At 32.0% G+C, this 20306-nt stretch overlaps 1 protein-coding gene across 1 annotated transcript; it reads left to right on the top strand.

Moving 5' to 3' along the window:
* Positions 1 to 18545: 18545 nt before the first annotated feature.
* Positions 18546 to 20005, top strand: LOC117919733. Its single transcript, XM_034836974.1, has 2 exons — positions 18546 to 19641; positions 19675 to 20005. The coding sequence occupies exons 1-2, from the start codon at positions 19188 to 19190 to the stop codon at positions 19677 to 19679; spliced, it is 459 nt and encodes a 152-aa protein (XP_034692865.1). The 5' UTR covers positions 18546 to 19187; the 3' UTR covers positions 19680 to 20005.
* Positions 20006 to 20306: the final 301 nt, after the last annotated feature.

The following is a 20306-nucleotide window of genomic DNA, read 5'->3' as shown; positions in this document are numbered from 1 at the left end:
TAAATTACTCTACACTTACAAATTTAAATGTGTGAGGGGCTAAGAGATACACAATTTCACATTCTTCAATAATCAACTCAAAGTAAGGTATGCTAATGTATTCTCTCTAAAATCAAAAGGGCGATATTGACAGTCTAGCTACAAATTTGGTTCTAAAATTGGATAAGTGTCATTTGGTGGATTATGAGTGAGGTTTATTTATTTATTTATTTTTATGTAAATACTATCAATTACATAATATGGATCTAAAATAATGTTTTTTTTTTCAACTTGTCATTGGTTAACAACTTGATGTTTATATATATATACTCATTACTCCTACATAATATATTAAGTTAGGTCCTCAACAATTACTAGTGTTTTTTGTTAGATTTAGATCTCCCTCTATAATATGATATCTTTGACCTTGGATTTTTATTTTGTTGAAGTCATTCTCTTATCAATTGTACATCATTGGGAATAACTAATGTTAATATCATGTCAGGTAATGAAAACTTGATTAAAATCTCCAAAAGAGTTGAGAGTATGTCATTAGTGACATATGATTCTATATGAATGGCACTGAGTATTATATTAGATCCATAGAGTTACAATCTAGTCCCCTACATTAAAGAATGATACATCAACTTATTACAAAGTCACACAGACATATATTACAAAACCAAAAGGTTTTTTTTTTTTTTTTTAACCCGATGACTATTGTATCTATACCCTTGAATGAATGAAATTTTATAGGAAATACCATTTTGATGAGACAATTTTTCTATTTTCAAGGAGAGAAATGTCGATTTCCCTAAGAACGATATGATGTCTTAGATTCCAGAAGAATAGAATGGAATCTCTTAAGATAATTTTATTATTATGTGAGAGAAAATGAGTTGATGTTTATGAAGGACAATCAACTAATACACAACAAATAAATCTAAAACACACCTAAAGTGTGATAAATTGATGTTTCAATAAGGCAACGAGACATGCTCGACTTATTGTAGACGTGTCATCTTAAAAGACATTGTTAGCCCAAGGGTTCTCCTAATCATGTTTTGATGATAACAAATCATGATTAAGTTACTAATTGGTTTGAATTATAAAGAATTTCAAGTGTTAGTTTGGAAATTCATCAAAAGACCTAATGGATGCAAGATCAAGACTTTTGAAAAACCTTTAATCATAGGAAACATATGTAAGATGAATGCATGGGTGCACTTAGGATTTACATATCATTTCATGCATCTTTGAAAAACTTGGTTTATGCTTTAAAGTTACATTTCCATCAAAATCTAAGATATATCAAATGAACCTTAGGCAAAACGTTTCAAAATTGGCATATAATTTTACCTAAAGACCTTGTCTAAGTGCTAGAAGAAAAAAGACCATAAAAAGTAGGTTTTCAGGCCAAAAATGTTGAACCATCGAGGCACTGGCCAAACCGGTTCAACCGACTAAAGTACCGGTCGATCGGTTACCCCTTTTCGGTCAAGGTCCAATCGAGAGATACAAAAAACACTCTCTATCTTCCAGTAGCATTTCTTTCCCGGTCGAGGGTAACGGTCACTTTCCAAGAATTAAATGCTCTAATGGCTAGTGAACTAGTCGACCCCTAGCTCGACCGGTCGAGGCTACTTTTTGGTTTTTTGGCTCCCAATGTTAGAAACCTATAAATAAAGAGCTCCACTTCATTTATGAGAAAGAGAACACCTGCATTTATATTTTTTACCTACTTGTTCTTACCTTAAAAGCTCTCATTCTTTTCTCGGTGTATTAAATCTCTATTTACATATTCTTTAGTGCACCTTTGTGATTCATCCTAGCCTTGAGTTGTATTTGAGCCATTATTGAGCTAGGTTGAGAGACTTAAACTTATTTGAGTGATAAAGCCTTTAAGTGAGTTGAGACTTGAAGAGATTGTGTAAGAGCCCATTGGAGCCAAAATCCAAGTGTAAAAGTGATTAGAAGCTTGGTTGAAGTTTCAAGTTAGTGAAACCTCACTCGGTTAGGAGCTTGAGAAGAGTGGACGTAGGTAAGGAAGTGTCAAACCACTATAAAATCCGAGTTTGATTTTCTTTTCCTTATTTCTTTACATTTGCTCTTCTTATGCTTAAATTTGTTGTGTTTAAAAATATTTTTTAAAATCCCAATTCACCTCCCCTCCCCCCTCTTAGGTGTTTTCTCTTTTAAGATTAGCCTTTATTTTCTCAATTGGTATCAGAGCTAGGCCTCTTGTTTAAGATTTAATCGCCTAAGAGGAAATGGCTAATCCATCAAGCCCATCTCACATTGAAAGTTTTGCAACCAATAGACCTCCATTTTTTGTCGGAACCGATTATCCCTATTGGAAAACTAAAATTACTTGGTTTTTAAAATCAATCGATCTAGACGTATGGGACGTCATTGAAGATGGCCCAACTTTTCCTTTAAAACTAGTTGATAGAGTCATGGTTCCAAAACCCAAGCAAGAATGGGATGAGTGTGATAGAAGAACTTTTCAATTAAATGCTAAGGTTGTTTATACTTTGCAATGCTCTATGGATAGAAATGAATATAATAGAATATGTCAATGCAAATCAGCTAAAGAAATTTGGAGATTATGTGAAATAACTCATGAAGGAACAAATCAAGTTAAAGAGTCAAAAATCAATTTACTTGTTCATAGCTATGAATTGTTTTTTATGAAAGATAATGAAACTATTGTTGAGATGATCACTAAGTTCACCGACATTGTCAATGGTTTTGAAGCCTTGGGAAAGGCCTACAAGGAATCCGAAAAGGTGATGAAGATCTTGAGGTCACTTCCATCAAAATGGCATACAAAGATCACTACAATTCAAGAAGTCAATGACTTGACCAAGCTACCTTTAAAGGAGCTCATACGGTCATTTATGACATGAGATCAATTTGGCAAAGAAGCAACAAGAAGGCGAAGACAAAAGGAAGAAGAGCATAGCTCTCAAAGCTACAACTAAGGAAGAAGTTGAAGAAGAAAAACAAAGTGAAGAATATGAAGATTTAGCCCTCATCACAAGAAAGTTCAACAAAGTGAAGTTTCACTTCTAGAAGAGACTTTTCTAAAAAAGAATCTTCATCTCATTATGACAAGGAGAGATGGGAAGAGAAAAGAGACTTGGTGTGTTTTAAGTGCAAGAAACTGGGACACATTAAATATGATTGTCCTCTACAAAAGTGAAGCCAATAATAGAAAGAAGAAGGCAATGATGGTCACTTGGAGTGAAAGTGAAGATGAATCCTCCGAAGAAGAAAGAGAAAAAAAAAAAGTGGCAAACATGTACTTCATGGCAATAGATGAACTTAATGAGGTAAACTCTAACCTTAGTGATGAAGATATACATGATGCATTTTGAAGAATTGTATGAGGATTTTGAAAAAACTTAGTTTGAAAAAAATATTTCTCTTAAAAAGAAAGTTCAACAACTTGAAAAATAACTTGGAGAAGTAAAAGAAAAATTTTCAAATGTTGAAGTTTCTAAAACTCATCTTGAAAAAGAGCTAGGATTCAAATCTTCAAAAAACCAAAAGTGTTTTTAAAAACTATTTTGTAAAGGAATCCACAAGTGCAAGTCCCTCCACTACTTGCAACTTTAGTGGAAAAGGAGGGCACATTAGTAGTACATGCCCTTTAAGAAATGGTTCTCAAAAGAATTCAAATGCAAAAGCTAAAAATATTTGGATAGAAAAATCCAAGGTCACTAACCTTCAAGGACCCAAAAAGATATGGATACCTAAATCAACTTGAGTTTTATGTTGTAGAGTTCAAAGAAGGATAAGTGATTCTTGGATAGTGGATGCTCAAGACACATGACCGGAGATGAATCCAAGTTTGCTTTTCTTACAAAGAAAAATGGAGGATATGTTAGCTTTGGAGACAATGCAAAAGGAAGGACATTGGTCAATGCAACATTGGTAATGGCACATCCTCTCTCATTGAAAGTGTTTTATTAGTAGATGGTTAAAAACATAACCTTTTAAGCATTAGTCAACTTTGTGACAAAGGTTTTAAAGTGATTTTTGAAGCATCTCATTGCATTATCAAGGATATTCAAAATGATAAACCATCTTCATGAGCCATAGATGTGATAATGTTTACACTATAAATATTTCAAAATATGATGACCATGATAAATGTTTTTCAAGCATGCATGATCAAAGTTGGTTGTGGCATAGGAGGTTGGGACATGCTAACATGAACCTCATTTCCCAACTCAACAAAGATGAACTTGTTAGAAGCCCTCCCAAAATAAATTTTCAAAAAAATAAAGTTTGTGAAGCTTGTCAAGTGGGAAAGCAAATCAAAAACTCTTTTAAAAAACAAAAACTTCATTTCCACATCTAGGCCACTTGAGTTGTTGCATATGGATTTATTTGGTCTCTCTAGGATATCAAGTCTTGGAGGAAAGTCTTATGCATATGTTATTGTGGACAACTTCTCTAGATTCACATGATTCGTGTTTTTAAGTCAAAAGAATGAAGTCTTTTACGAGTTTTCAAAGTTTTGCAATTATTTGTATAAAAAGTGATCATGGGAGAGAATTCAAAAATATCTATTTTGAAGATTATTGTAATGAGCATGGAATTGACCATAATTTTTTGGCCCCTAGAACTCCTTAACAAAATGAGGTAGTTGAAAGGAAAAATAGAACTCTTCAAGAGATGACAAGAACCATGCTAAATGAAAACAACCTACCAAAATATTTCTGGGTCGAAGCAGTTAACACTTCTTGTTATGTTTTAAATAGAGTATTATTAAGGCTCATACTTAAGAAAACTCCCTATGAGCTTTGGAAAAACAAGAAACTCAACATTAGCTATTTCAAAGTCTTTGGATGCAAATGTTTTATATTAAACACCAAAGACAATCTTGGAAAATTTGATGCAAAATCGGATGTTGGAATTTTCCTTGGTTACTCAACTTCAAGTAAAGCTTTTAGAGTTTTTAACAAAAGAACCATGGTTGTAGAGGAGTCCATCCATATTATTTTTTATGAATCTAACAAGTCTATCCAAGAAAGATAGAGTGTTGATGATGATTTATGTTTGGAGACTTCCATGGGAAGATTGCAAATTAAAGATAAAAGATAACAAGAAGAAAATTGAGAGGATCCCAAGAAAGAAGGATCACCATTGGCACTACCTTCTCCTCAACAAGTGCAAAGTGAATCAAGCCAAGACCTTCCTAAATAATGGAAGTTTGTCATCAATCACCCACAAGATCAAATTATAGGTAATCCATCTAGTAGGGTAAGAACTAGATCCTCTCTTAGAAACATTTTCAATAATCTAGCTTTTATCTCTCAAATTGAGTCTAAAATTATAAAGGATGCTTTAGATGATGAAAATTGGATGATTGCTATGCAAGAAAAGTTAAATCAATTTGAAAGAAGTGAAATATGGGAATTAGCACCAAAACCTTCAAATCAAAGTGTTATTGGAACTAGATGGGTCTTTAGAAAAATGGATGAAAATGGCATAATTGTTATAAACAAAGCAAGGTTGGTAGCTCAAGGTTTTAATTAAGAAGAAGGGATAGATTATGAAGAAACCTTTGCCCCCATAGCTAGGTTGGAAGCCATTAGGATGTTATTTGCCTTTGCATTTTTTTAAAGACTTTGTTTTATATCAAATGGATGTGAAAAGTGTTTTTTTAAATGGTTTTATAAATGAAGAAGTATTTGTTGAACAACCACCCGACTTTCAAAGTTTCAACTTTCCTAACCATGTTTTTAAAATTTAAAAGGCACTTTATGGTTTGAAACAAGCACCTAGAGCATGGTATGAAAGATTGAGTAAATTTATTTTGGAAAATGGTTTTAAAATGGGAAAAATTGACACAACTCTCTTCATAAAAACCAAAGAAAATGATATGCTCTTGGTTCACATATATGTTGATGATATCATTTTTTGTGCTACTAATGTCTCTCTTTGTGAAGAATTTTCTAAGTGCATGCATAATGAGTTTGAAATGTGCATAATGGGATAACTCAAATTCTTCCTTGGACTTCAAATCAAGCAACTAAAAGAATGAACCTTCATCAATCAAGCAAAGTATATAAGAGATCTTCTCAAAAAGTTCAACATAGAGAAAACCAAAACAATGAAGACTCCAATGAGCTCAGCCATCAAGCTTGATAAGGATGAGAAAGGTAAATCCATTAACTCTACTATGTATAGAGGCATGATAGGTTATTTGCTATACTTGACCGCTAGTAGACCCGACATTATGTATAGTATATGTTTATGTGCTAGATTTCAATCTTGTCCTAAAGAATCTCACTTAAGTGTCGTATAAAGAATCCTTAAATATTTGAAAAGGATAATGGACATAGGCTTATGGTATCCTAAGAGTGATAAGCACTAGTGGCACTTGTCATTTCTTAGGACACTCACTTGTTTCATGGCATAGTATGAAGCAAAATTTGGTAGTTTTGTCAATGGCAGAAGCCGAATACATAGCAGTTGGTTTATGTTGTGCACAAATCCTTTGGATGAAACAAACACTTAGTGATTTTGATTTATCTTTTGAGCATGTGCCTATTAAATGCAATAATACTAGTGTCATAAGTATATCAAAAAATTCTATGCAACACTCTAGGATTAAGAATATAGAGATTAGACATCATTTTCTTAGAGATCATGCACAGAAGGGTGACATAACACTTGAATTTGTAATCACTAAAGATTAACTTGTTGATATCTTTACACTAATGTTTGCTTAATCAATTTTTGATTGCATAAATTTCATGTCATATGCATCATATAGACATATACTTAGATAATGGTCAAATTTCGACCAAAAATCAAAATTCTCTTGGCATTGAGCATTAAAAATTGGGGATTTCAACTAAAAATGGCAGGGGGAGGATCACAAATTGAAAAAATGCGCAATTTTGAAAAGTCAAAAGTTGTTGACCACATTGACCAAGCGGTCGACTGATTCTCGTCTGGTTGATCAATTCGTTAAGGTTTGGGGATATTAAAAGACTCATGCTTTTCATTTTCTACACCGTTTCCTATGGTTATTCAAGAGCTTCGTTGATTCAGTGGTCAATGAGAGATTTTTAGTGTCATTGCAACAAATTGAAGCCTTTGGATTAGATTTTAGGAGATTAGAGACTAGGATTTCGGATTTGGGTTGTTTTTCCTTCCTCCCGTGTGTCACAGCCGACTCGAGCTTTGATCCCTCTCCATTTTCGCACACCCAAAGTTTCAGGTGTGAGCTTCTCTCTCTCTCTCTCTACCAGCCACCACTTCTATGCTCAAGCTTCATATTCCATATGACTCCTAAACGAGAGCCTGTTGCCTTTAAGGCACAAGTCAAGCGCCTAGTTGAGGCGTCTCAATCGGAGGCATGATGAAAGGCGCGGTTTGACACCACCTTATTTAGTTACATGGAAGACTACCGATGCTACAAACAACACTTTGCTCAGAGATGAGTAGTTCTAAGGAGAAATATTAATGTCCTCGACTTCAGCACTTCAGATTCGAGGGTTTATTCACTAGGTTGGGCTGGTTGTCTGTGGTTACTATTTATGAGTTGGTTTTCTCGACTTTGGTGCAAGCTTTTTACTCAATGGCAACTTACGGCATGGGTGGCCCGATCATTTCTACTATTAGAGGAATTGAGATTCGTCTGGACCCAAAGAGCATCTGTCGTATCTTCGGTATTGCTTCGGTTGGACTCAAAGTATACAAGTCCAAGATGTGTCCCACTGTGCCAGGATTTGAGCCTAAAGAGGCCATTCAGAGGATTTGTGGTCTTCCATACGCCCACGGGATGGGCAAACCCTCAACACACAGCTTGATGGTCATCAGCAGAGTACTACACCATATGTTGTGCTCTATTTTTTTACCACTGGGTGGACACCAAGATGAGGTCTCTTATTATGATGCATTCCTTATTGACACCATTATGACTGGGAGACGGATCCACTTGGGGTATTTGATGATGATGCACATGATCGCATGTTGCGAGAGCACGAATCGTGTACTCCCCTATGGTCGTTTCCTTACCAGAGTATTTAAGGATGCCGACGTTGAATTGAGTAGAAAGACAAACTTTGAGGTTCCCATCACTTATGATACGTATGATGATCAATCCATGGAGATGATGAAATTTGAGAAAACCTCATATGGTTCCTGGGTAATGAAAACGGAGAGAGCACCAGCATAGGCCTAGGGACAGGGACAGACACATTCCAAAGTTGAGGAGGAGGCAGAGATTCGAGAGATGGATGGTGGAGTAGACCCTCAGAGTGGCTATCAGCAGAGAGAGCCCGATCTTGAAATTTCTCCACTCTAGACAGAGAGTGTTCAATTTGAGGCTACCTTCTTTGAGCCGATGTTGTCTGGGCCGACTTTTACACGGGGTCCATCTACTCAACCGTCATACATTAAGCCTTCCTCTAGACCTGAATTCATTGAGCCTACTCATACTAAGATACCACCTCCTCAAACACCTCTCGCTCCTAACCATGCTCCATGGATGGATTTATCTGCTCAGATCAGCTCTCTTGGCACTCGCATGGAGGAGCTTGTTATGGTCAATGATACACATGTCTATTCCATGGAGGATCGTATGGATCAGTATCAGGCTAGCTTCACTTCACAGTTTGAGTATCTCTAATAGAGGATTGAGCGTATTGAGGATCACTGGGAGCGTCAGCATGAGGAGATGATGACTTATTTGCGCTCTGTGTTTCCACCTCCACCTCATCAGCCTTGATTCATTAGAGACCCCATTTCTTCCTTTTTGATGTTGCCAAAAAATTGAGATATTTCAGATCGAGGAGATTAGATATAGGAGACTCACACATGCATATCTTTTTGTTTAGATCATTCATATTGGACATTGATATAGTTGACTTATGATATATGATATGTCTATATATTTGATGACTTACATTGTTTCTTGTTGCAATTTCTCTCTAATATATCTTGATCATTTTCTTAAATTTTGATTGTTAACCCATGATTGGTTTAAGAGGGAGATTATTCTTCTCCTAAATAACCAAGGTTTGTCATCATAAAAAAATGGGGAGATTGTTAGCCCAAGGGTTCTCCTAATCATGTTTTGATGATAACAAACCATGGTTAAGTTACTAATTGGTTTGAATTATAAAGAATTTCAGGTGTTAGTTTGGAAATTCATCAAAGAACCTAATGGATGAAAGATCAAGACTTTTGAAAGACCTTTAATCATAGGAAACATATGTAAGATGAATGCATGGGTGCACTTAGGATTTACATATCATTTCATGCATCATTGAAAAACTCGATTTATGCTTTAAAGTTACATTTCCATCCAAATCCAAGATCTATCAAACAAACCTTAGGCAAAACGTTTCAAAATTAGCATATAATTTTACCTAAAGACCTTGCCAAAGTGCTAGAAGCAAAAAAACCAGAAAATATAGGTTGTCGGGCCAAAAATGGTAAATCGGTTGAGACACTAGCCAAACAGATTCAACCGGTTAGGGTACCGATCAACTGGTTACCCCTTCCCGATCAAGGTCAGGTCAAGAGATCCAAAAAATGCTCTCTCTCTCTCTCTCTCTCTCTCTCTCTCTCTCTCTCTCTCTCTCTCTCTCTCTCTCTTCCAGTAGCATTTCTTTCCCGATCGAGGAATTTGTCTTCCCAGTCAAAGTCCGATTGAAGGTAACGATCACTTGCCAAGCATTAAATGCTTCAACGGCTAGTGAACCAGTCGACCTCTAGCTCAACCAGTTGAGGCTGCTTTTTGGTTTTTTGGCTCCCGATATTAGAAACCTATAAATAAAGAGCTCCACTTCATTTATAAGCAAGAAAAAACCTGCATTTATTTTTTTACCTACTTGTTCTTTCCTTAAAAGCTCTCATTCTTTTCTTGGTGTATTAAATCTCCATTTTCATATTCTTTAGTGCACCTTTGTGATTCATCCTAGCCTTGAGTTGTATTTGAGTCATTGTTGAGCTAGGTTGAGAGACTTAAACTTATTATTTGAGTGATAAAACCTCCAAGTGAGTTGAGACTTGAAGAGATTGTGTAAGAGCCCATTGGAGTCGGAATCCAAGTATAAAGGTGATTAGAAGCTTGGTTGAAGTTTCAAGTTAGTGGAACTCTCACTCGGTTAGGAGCTTGAGGAGAGTGGACGTAGGCAAGGAAGTGTCAAACCACTATAAAATCTTAGTTTGATTTCTCTAACCTTATCTCTTTATATTTGTTCCTCTTATGCTTAAATTTGTTGTGTTTAAAAATATCTTTTTAGATCCCAATTCACCCCTCCCCCCTCCTTCTTGGGTGTTTTCTCTTTTAAGATTAGCCTTTATTTTCTTAGACATGTTCTTTAGAAAAATGAAAGATATACGAAAATGTACATGCATGTGAAGATTAAAACACTCAAAGACTTCACAACTATTTAGAAAATTATAAGAATGATTGATTAGTCTAAAAGTGATTAAATAAATAGCCCTTAAAGAGGCAATAGTTGCCCTCGAAAAATGTACAAATTGAATAGATAGCTTTAGAAGATGAATGACTTGAAAAATAATCTTTAAGAAGGTATAGTCACCTTAAAGTAAAGAGATCTCTATTTGTTATATAAATGTCGAGATGAAGATATTATTATCAAATAATTTTATCATTGACAATATATCTTCCTGCTAGATGAACTTTAATTATCATCATACAAAATAATAAAGATTCTAAATAATGAATTATGCAAAAATATTGACATGGAAATAATTGGCTAAAGTAGAAAAAAAACAATTAAGACATAACTAAACTTATCTATAGAAGCCTTAGGATGTGAAGTCTAATACATTGATACAAATAGACCTAAAGTTCGACTTAAAGTCTAATGGATATAAATGGCTTAAAGTTTGACTCTTAAATATTTAAAGATGAAAAAAGCTATTAGACACAAATGGTTATTAATTTTATGAAAGTGTACTCGAGATAAAGCAAACGTGATAACCTAAGGTTGATGACTTGTTTGTTGAGCACACCTTATCCTTGACTAAGGCACTCTGTGGATTTCAATTTGTACTGAATCATTTGGATGGTAGACAACTTCTCATTAAATCTCATCCAGGAGAAGTTGTTAAGCCTACTAAGTTTCAATGGTATTATAGTTATGTGCAGGACATGGAAATTCTTTTCTCAAGTTTAGATATGCCTTCTATTCAAAAATGTTGTTTTGGTTGCATTTTTTTTTAAGAGTTTTCCATTTTAGAGGACTATTACACGGTTGTCTACAATATTTTAAGAGAATAAAAATATTCTCATGAAATTCTAGCTCTTGGTCCTTGAATTTCTATCTTCTTAGTAGTTATCCTTGTTTATGGAGCAATATAGACCAATTCAAGGCTATAAATGATGAAGGAATGTTCATTTACTAGAGGCCATTCATGAAGGATAAATTGTACATTCACTTTGTACTGGATTTCCCTTACTCACTGAACATGGATCAGTGTAAAGCTCTTAAAGCAATGTTGCCTCCAAGGACTTCAACACAGTTGACTGATATAGACATTGATGAGTGTAAGGAGACGACGTTGCATGATGTCAACATTGATGAGTGTGAGAAGACTACATAGCCCATTTGAAAATAACCATAAGGACCTTCTCCAGTCTCTATCTTCCAATACATATCTCACAAGTTTTAATAGTACCTTTATTGGAAGTGATACTAATCAGGTTCATGGAAGAGCACTATGTAAAGGGGATGTTGCTGACAAGCATTGTAAGAACTATGTGGAGAATGCAAGTCAAGAAATAATGAAGGTTTGCAAGAGTGAAAAGGTAATTATATGATATGAATTTTATGCAGAGGATGACTCTGTTGACGGTTAGAGCATTGGTTCTTGGACTAAAGCCAAGTTGTTTTCCAAGTGAAGCTTGCAACCAAACAGATACACATGTTTTTTTAATTTATTCTTGCATAGACTAAATTTCTAAATCTAACTCATTTTATTTTATTTTATTTTATTTTATTGCTAGTTTAAATCATGAGTTGTAAATCCTAGAAATTATCCATCAAAATTAGTTCTTAAAAATATTTTAAATGTTGTTGAGAATTATTGTTATAAGAGGAATTCATAGAATTTTGAAATTTAAATGGAAAAAAAAAAAAAACAAGTTTCAATTTTGTATTTGATAATTATAAAATAATAATAATAATAATAATAATAATAATAACCCATGGCTACGACCAACTCCAAACTGCAACTATATGTCATTTAATAGGGATCAAAAACAAGATGCAACTATAAGAACCATTTGTTGCACTTACTTGTGGTTGCTACTATTGCTTTGACTTTTTCTGCACTTCACCTAGGGTTGCAACTATTGCTTTAACTTGTGCTCATGGTCATCTTCACAACTGTAACTATAAGATATAGTTGCACCACCTATGGCTACACTATGTGGGGGTCGGCTTGGTCTACAACCATAATTTGTAGTCATACCATTTATGACCTTTAGTGAGGGTCACTAGCCCCTACTATAAGACATTCTTCCTGTAGTGGTTGGAAGTTATAAGTTTTAATGAAAATAATCTGTTACAATTACAATGGTCTCTTCTCAAGTCTATCTTTAAAAGGAAAATATTATATTAATAATTTTTCTTATCTAGATAGACTAATGCAAAGTATTTTGACTCACAACAAGAAAATTGTAAATACAATTTTTTAGTTAAACTTTAGAAATTAAATTTCAAATAAAATATGTTATATAAAATTTTATCTAAAAAATATTGAAAGTGGTATTTAATTTTTTTTATTGACTTTCAAACTTACCTAATTTTTTACTTGAAAAGTAATAGAATATGTTTACAAAAAAATATATATAGTTTTTCATTTTTTAAATAAATGAGTATAAATATATTAAAAGAATTAAAGATAATCTTAGTAAAAAATTTGATAAATATGATTATAATTTTAAATATAGATTCATTTGGATAAAATTTCACAAAAAAAAAAAAATATATATATATATATATATATATATATATAGTGGAAAGAAAGAACATTGCTAAAACTATAGAAACAAAATATGCAATTACAAATTTTTGATGATGAAATTTAAAAATAAAATTTGAAACGATTAGGGAATTTGAGTGGGGAAAAAATCTTTGAGTGGAAAAAAAATTGGAAAGTTTTTTAAAATCACTTGAAATCCTTAACAAAAAGTAATCTTGTACACCCTTATACAATTAGTAAATTTGTCTTGTACAGTTAGTGTAATACCCTTGTACAATAACTCAAATTTCATACATCATCTCATGAATATCTGACAATAGGTCGGTTAACCATGTTTGCATTGATTTGGTTTTAAAAAAGAAGAAAAATTGTTGTATAATTTTGTTTTACAATCATCATAAGTGAGGTACCTATTCAAATGACCATATACAAGTTAGATAAAGCACATGAGATGAATGTATGCTTAACCAATGTGTGTAAGGAATGTCATTTATCCTCAGTTATGGGAAATAAATAAACAAGTTTTTCAGAATCACTTAAAATCCTTCACAAATAATAATCTTGTACACCCTTGTACAGTTAGTATATTTGTCATGTACACTCAGTGTAAATATATTGTACAGTGACTCAAATTCCATATACCCCCTACTCAATGTGTAACCATAGGTAGGTTAACCATGTTTTCATTGGTTTGTTTCAAAAAAAAAGTGGAAGATGGAAAAACAAAATTTTCTCTCAAACATCATTAATAGGATAAGTATTTGAATTATCATGTGCAAGTTAAATAAAATGCATAAGATGAGTGTGTAATAGAGAAATGTGTACCTTAAGAGTGTGCAATCCTTAGACGACAAGACAAAAAAAAAAAAAAAAAAAAGTTGTCCAAATTGATTAAAATTTTTCACAAAGGATAGTATTGTATACCCCTTATATAGTTAGAACATTTGTCTTGTACAGTTAGAACATTTGACTTATCCAATTGAACATTTACCTTGTACAGTTAGTATAACACCCTTGTACAATGGTGCAAATTTCATCCATATGTATACATTGTGTGTCATATATGATGTGTGAACCATGTTTCCAATGGTTTGATTTAAAAAATGATATAAAACGTAAAAACAAAAATTTTCCCTAAACATCATTATTAAAGTAAGTATTTGAATTGTTATATGCGAGTTAAATAAAGTACATGAAATAAAAGAATTTGTGGTAGGAGAACATATAATCCTTAGATGACAAGGAAAAAAAAAAAGTTGTTCAAAATGTATAGTTTTGTACACCCCTTGTACAATTAGTGTAATAACCTTGTATAATGGTATAAATTTCATATATATGTATAAATTATATCCACATGAGTGTGTAAACTATGTTCCCAATAGTTTGACATTTAAAATAATTAAAACAAATAAAAACGTTATTTTATTTTATTTTCAATGCAAAATGTAATTAAAAATAAGACAAAGAAATTACTTAAAAACTATTATTTAAGCCAAGTTTATTTATTTATTTCCTTTTATTTTTGGAAATAAAGAAAAATAAATAAAAAATTTATTTAACCATAAGAAATATGAATATAAGATGAGTTAGAAAATACCAAATTTATTTATTTATTTCATTTTATTTTTGGAATTAAAGAAAAATAAATAAAAATTTTATTTAACCATAAAAAATATTGATATAAGATATGTTAAAAATAGAAATAACCTCAAATTTATTTACTTATTTTATTTTATTTATTTAAATTAGAAAGTAATTTATTTTAATAGATTAAAATGTGCACAATTGATTTATTACTTTGTTAATTATGGATATATTAAACTTTTCTATTAGACAAAAAATAAATAAAGAAAATAAAATTAAAAAGAGTAATAAATATATATAATTTAGTTATTTAATTATTTTTCATGTAAAAGATAGTCCCACCAAAAACACATAATTGATCAATTTCTTTGTTTAATTGTAAACATACTATATTTTTTTATTTTATTTTATTATTAAAATAACTAATGGAAAAAAATAAAAATGGATAATCAATGAATGAAATTTAATTTTTTTTATTATTTTCATATAAAAAATAGTACTAAACAAGGTTTTCAATTTTTATTTTTAAAAGTAATTTTCATTTTTTAATTAAATGTTTTTTCAAAAAGAAAATATAAAAAAATATAAATCATATTTCCATTTTTTTACAAAGTATTTTTTTAAAATAGTTTTTGAACATAATTTTTCTTTATTTATAATTTAAAATAGAAAATAATGCCGATTTTCAATTATTTATAAAAATAAAATAAAAACAATGAAAAATCCAAATTGTTATAATAAAATTATTATGGTTGCATGAATAGTGATGCAATAAAGACAAAAAAAACTCATGTGAAAGGTCGTTGGGTATTTTAGTCCATCACTATTTTATATCCTTAAAAAGTAATATATAGAAATTTGAAAGATATATTGGTCTTTTAACATCATATATCATTTCCATCAGTTATGGAAGTTATATGTACCAAATGTTAATTTTTGAGTCTAGTTGAATTCAAAGCACAATTCTTCCAAAATTAAATAACTTTTAATTTTAATTATATTTGATTTCACCATGAAAACAAAAATAAAAGATCATGCGACGCCAAAGGAGAAGCATTGAATGAGACCGCGAGGAGGTGAGCGAGTGTGAGACGCCAAAGAAGAAGCACTGAATGAGACCGTGCGAGTGTGCGTGAATTAGAGGATGTCTTGGGTTCACAAGGCGGCTTTCTCTCACTACCTTCTCTGACTACTTTTCTGCCTTTCCAGATACTCCAGGTGCGATTTAAGCCCCATAAGATGTTCCGTATCTCCCACACTCTCCTGCTTTCCCTTTCATTTTTCGTGCCACGTAGTAAGCAGTAAAAAACAGACTTGAAACATTTGTGAGATTTTGCCAGCTCATGCACTCCTATCCACTGCAAGCTCCAACACTGCGTGTGTGCTTGTCCCCCTTACACGTCAGCCTAGGCCCGCAAGAATGATGTGCCTCTCCCCTCTTTCTCCTTTCTCTTTCCTCATGATTTTTATTAGCTTTGTGAAGTTCATAGATGACGTAGATTTTTTATTATTTACCTTTTGGACAATTATTTCGTATATTTCATTAAAAAAAAACCAACCATTAAATTCCTATTTAATAAATACGTGTGATTTTTTATATTTCTAAAATTTTCATAAAGGTTGAATTTTTAGAACGAAAATTATTTAGAAGTGTTTTTATATTTTTCGAAATCCTTTCTAAATGGGTCTTAATTTATGATTAAAAAAAATTAAATGGTGAAAAGATATTTCAGTGTTATTTACTTGGGAAGGAAAATTAGTGGAGCATAACATAAATCCTCTCAAGTGGACCCTCAAAAATAAAGTCATATCAATTTCTGAATGAAAGGAATAGTCCAGAAGCATCACGAAAAGTGTAGTGAAAGTCATATGTTACCAAAAATATCTTAACTTTATTAATGGATATCATTTTCCCAGACTCAACCTAAATTAAAGTTTGGATTAAATTCTAAAATGGATTTCTCAATGGATTTCTGGCTGAGCTTAAGACGTGTTTGTTTTTTGATTAAATAAAAAAAGTCAAAATATGTTATTTTTTTTATTAAGCTAAAAGTACCTTATTGATATTAATCACCGTAATTAAAGTGAACTTGTTATCAATAAGTTTAATTTAATTATGTTGTTTGATATCAATAAGTTACTTTTAACTGAATAGAAAAAGTTAAATATTTTGATTTTTTCTATTCAGCCAAAAAACAAATACCACCTAAATGTAATTTGTTTTCTTATTTTAAATGATTTTATTTTAAGTTTTTTTTTTACTTAATTTTTTTAATTTTTTTTTAAAAGTCAAAATATTTATCTTTTTATTAAACGCTAAAAATAATTTTTTGAAACAATCAAAATAAAATCTTAATATAACCTGCACCATATTAATTCTTAATAAAAATAAAATAATAAAAAGACAAACAACTTAATATTTCATGCTATTAAATTTAAAATTAAATTAAATTAAATTCTCTTTAGATTTAAGTAAAAAAGAAAAATAAATAAACACCACCTAAGTTGACAATTATACCACATAAATAAAAAGTTATGAAATTTAAGGGTGTATTTGGTTCCAAAAAAATATTATGAAAAAAATATTCTTTTAATGTTTGATTTATCATAAAAACTACAAAAATATAAATCAACTTTAATTAAAATTGATTAAAAAATTATATATTTTAAATTATTTAATTTTTATATGGAAGTAGAGAAATAAGTGAAATAAGTATGAAGAAGTATATGAAAATAATTTATTGATTTTAAAATCTATTTTTATTTTTTCATTTTTTCTTTTATTTTATTTTTCTCTTTATTTTCTTTACCTAGTATTTTTCTTCAAATTTTATGAAATCAAACTTAGTTTAAAACTTTAAACTATAGCAAACTTGTTTCTTCGATATAATTTTTTATTTTAAAAAGAAAGAGTTAAACTCTGTTTGGTAACTATTTTTAAAAACATTTTATGAAAAAAAAATTCTAATATTTTATAAAACAAAAGTTTATTTGACAACTTAAAATATTTTTAGCCTATTTTTAAAAAAATTATATTTAATGTTTTATTTTTAATCATTTTATATGTTTGTATAATTATTTTCTAAAACAACCCTCAAAAAATAATATAAAATGATTAAAAGATATTATTTAAAGCATCATGTTTTCTATTCTTAAGAAAAAAAAAATGAAAAATAGTTTTTTATTCTCATATGTGGTTTTCTTTTTTATAAATAATAGAAAATTATTCTAAAAAACAATTATCAAATAGATCCTTATTTATTCTTCAAGAAACCAAAGTCCTATATATGTTTTTTTTTTTTAACTAGTTCATCTTCTTCAAGAAACTAGGGCCTTGTATGTTTTTATTTTAAGTTTTTGAAGTAAACTTAAAAAGTATTTCAATTTTAAAAGGGTAAAAATAAAGGTAAACTCATTCTAAATCAGTTTATTTAAATTTTAAACTCGAATGTGGTGAGGCGAGGTGAATGTCCGGAAAAAAATCCATTGCCATCCTTGATCTCCAATAACAAAGGACAGGAAAATTGAAATGAAATATATAACAAAAAATTGGGAAGTTAAAGTCATATTAATTTGTTTGATTTTTCAAAGGGTTGTTTAATTTGATTAAAGTTGTTTTTTTATAAAAATAAAAATACAAAAGTCACTATTATATTTTCATTCATATCTTCTAAACTTTAAACAAGAGTAATTAAGAAGGTGGATTTTTTTGTCACTTTAATTCTAATAATAATAAAAAAAAACCTTTTGATATTAGAATTTTTGTAATATATAATATAGTTTGTAAAATAATAATTTTTATTACACATGACCCCACATTTAACCGTTCATAATCATATCCGATATTAAAATAAACAGACTTATATAATAATAAATTCCTATTTATTAATAAAATAATTTCCCTAAACCATTAAAAAAATATATATTCAGTATATAATTTGGATTGACATTTGATGATGTCTATCTCCATTCTCCACGAGCTCTTCTCTGGCACGTCCTCACGTATCTCTGTCCTCAACCGTTTCATCCGCTAAATACCAAATGCCTTCACATTCATTTCTCTATTGCTGATTGCTATCCCTTATTTTGCGGCCCATAAGAAAGCCCGAACCTCAGAATCTGAAACCGTCAACAATAGACCTCAGACCTTGCCGGCGACAACCTCTGTCCCTTATATACCGGATCCCTCCCGCCCTGATTTCCTTTGCCGTTTGTCATCAGCACGGCCCGGGCTGTTGCTTCCTCCTCCGCTCAATACCCATCTTTCTGGGAGGACTAGCTCTGTCCCGTCGCCTAATCTCAGCTGAATTTTTCTCGGGAGAGTTTGTTTTTTCTCGAGGGTTTCCATCTGTATTTTCCAGCTGGGATTGCTATCTGCTTGCAATTTGGGGCATTCGAGGATTTTAATCAAGAACAAGGGGTTTAAAGAATCAAGAAATTGAATTGGAATCCGAAACTTCGACTTCTGTTCTCAGGCACTAGGGCGTTTTCTTTTTCTCTCGGGTGAAATCCAAGCCTATCGTTTTCTGTTGGTGAAAAGGAAAACCCAGTTCTCACATTCGTCAAAGCTTCCTGAAAGACCACCCAACCTAGGAACCGATTTCTTCCAATTCAACTCTGTTATCTTTTTCATCATGACTCGGCAAATCGTCATGCGCCCACCTTCCCTGAACCGCCGGCAACCACTGCTGGCCAGCCAATCCTCCTCCGGCAGCATCCGTTTCGCCGAGGTGGCAGGTGAGACCACCGCAGAGTGCGCCGCTGTGGCCTGCTGTTGTCCATGTGGGCTCGTGAACCTCCTCGTCCTCGCCGTCTACAAGGTTCCGGCAGGCCTCTGCCGGCGCGCGCTCAAGAAGAAGCGCCTCCGACGCATGATCAAGAAGGGTCTTCTACAGCCGCGTCGCCGTCGCTGCCCTTGCGGCTGCGATGACACGGAGCTCCAAATCCACCCGATTTCAGGCGATGTAACAGACACCGATATTTCGGTAAAATCAAACGAATCGGAACAAGAGGTAATGGACTTAGAGAAAGAAATGTGGGACAAGTTTTACAGTACTGGGTTTTGGAGAAGTTCTTCTCAAAGGGAGTAGAAGTAAGAAATGCATTCACTATTGCTTTCAATTTGATCTCCTTTACTGCCGTGGTGAAGGTGGTTGGGTCAATGAAATTGGGAGGTTCTTTTTAGCTATCTACACAAAAGGGTGGCAAGGTTAGATGATCAAGGGAGTGGAGAGAACGGAGTCTGATTTTCGTTGTGAAGGCTCCATTGTCACGTAAAATTGTCCGGCAGCCTCATTGCTTTGCTGATAACCTCTGTATATTTCATCAATTCATAATTTTAGATTGAATTTCATACAATTTGCCCTTTGGGTTTGAGTTTGGACGATTCAATTTGAATTTTAAGTATGAATATATAAATAAATAAATTCAGTGGTATCCATCGTTTGATTCATGTGGGTAGTGTTGATAAATCTTTGTGTGATGAGTGGAAATTTGACCTTCTCTTTTGGAATCTTACGACGGGAGATACGATTTAGAGGAGCTGAAGAGTTGTTTTAACCTTATTCCGAGTGAAAGCATCAAGTATTTTTCATATTTTTAATTGTATCTCACAATATTTTATGAAAAATATGAGTCTTGCTTAGAAGCAACCATGATGATCTTTGATAAGATTGTTTGTGAGAAGAAGTCAGTTTGAGTTGGAATACAAAGCCACTGTTTTGAATTTTTAGTGGCATCCCAAATCTATCTAA

The sequence above is a fragment of the Vitis riparia genome, chromosome 8, assembly GCF_004353265.1.
Source record: "Vitis riparia cultivar Riparia Gloire de Montpellier isolate 1030 chromosome 8, EGFV_Vit.rip_1.0, whole genome shotgun sequence".
Classification (NCBI taxonomy): domain Eukaryota; kingdom Viridiplantae; phylum Streptophyta; class Magnoliopsida; order Vitales; family Vitaceae; genus Vitis; species Vitis riparia.
The sequence above is the reverse complement of the archived record's forward strand: the minus strand, read 5'-3'. Positions and strand labels throughout refer to the sequence as shown.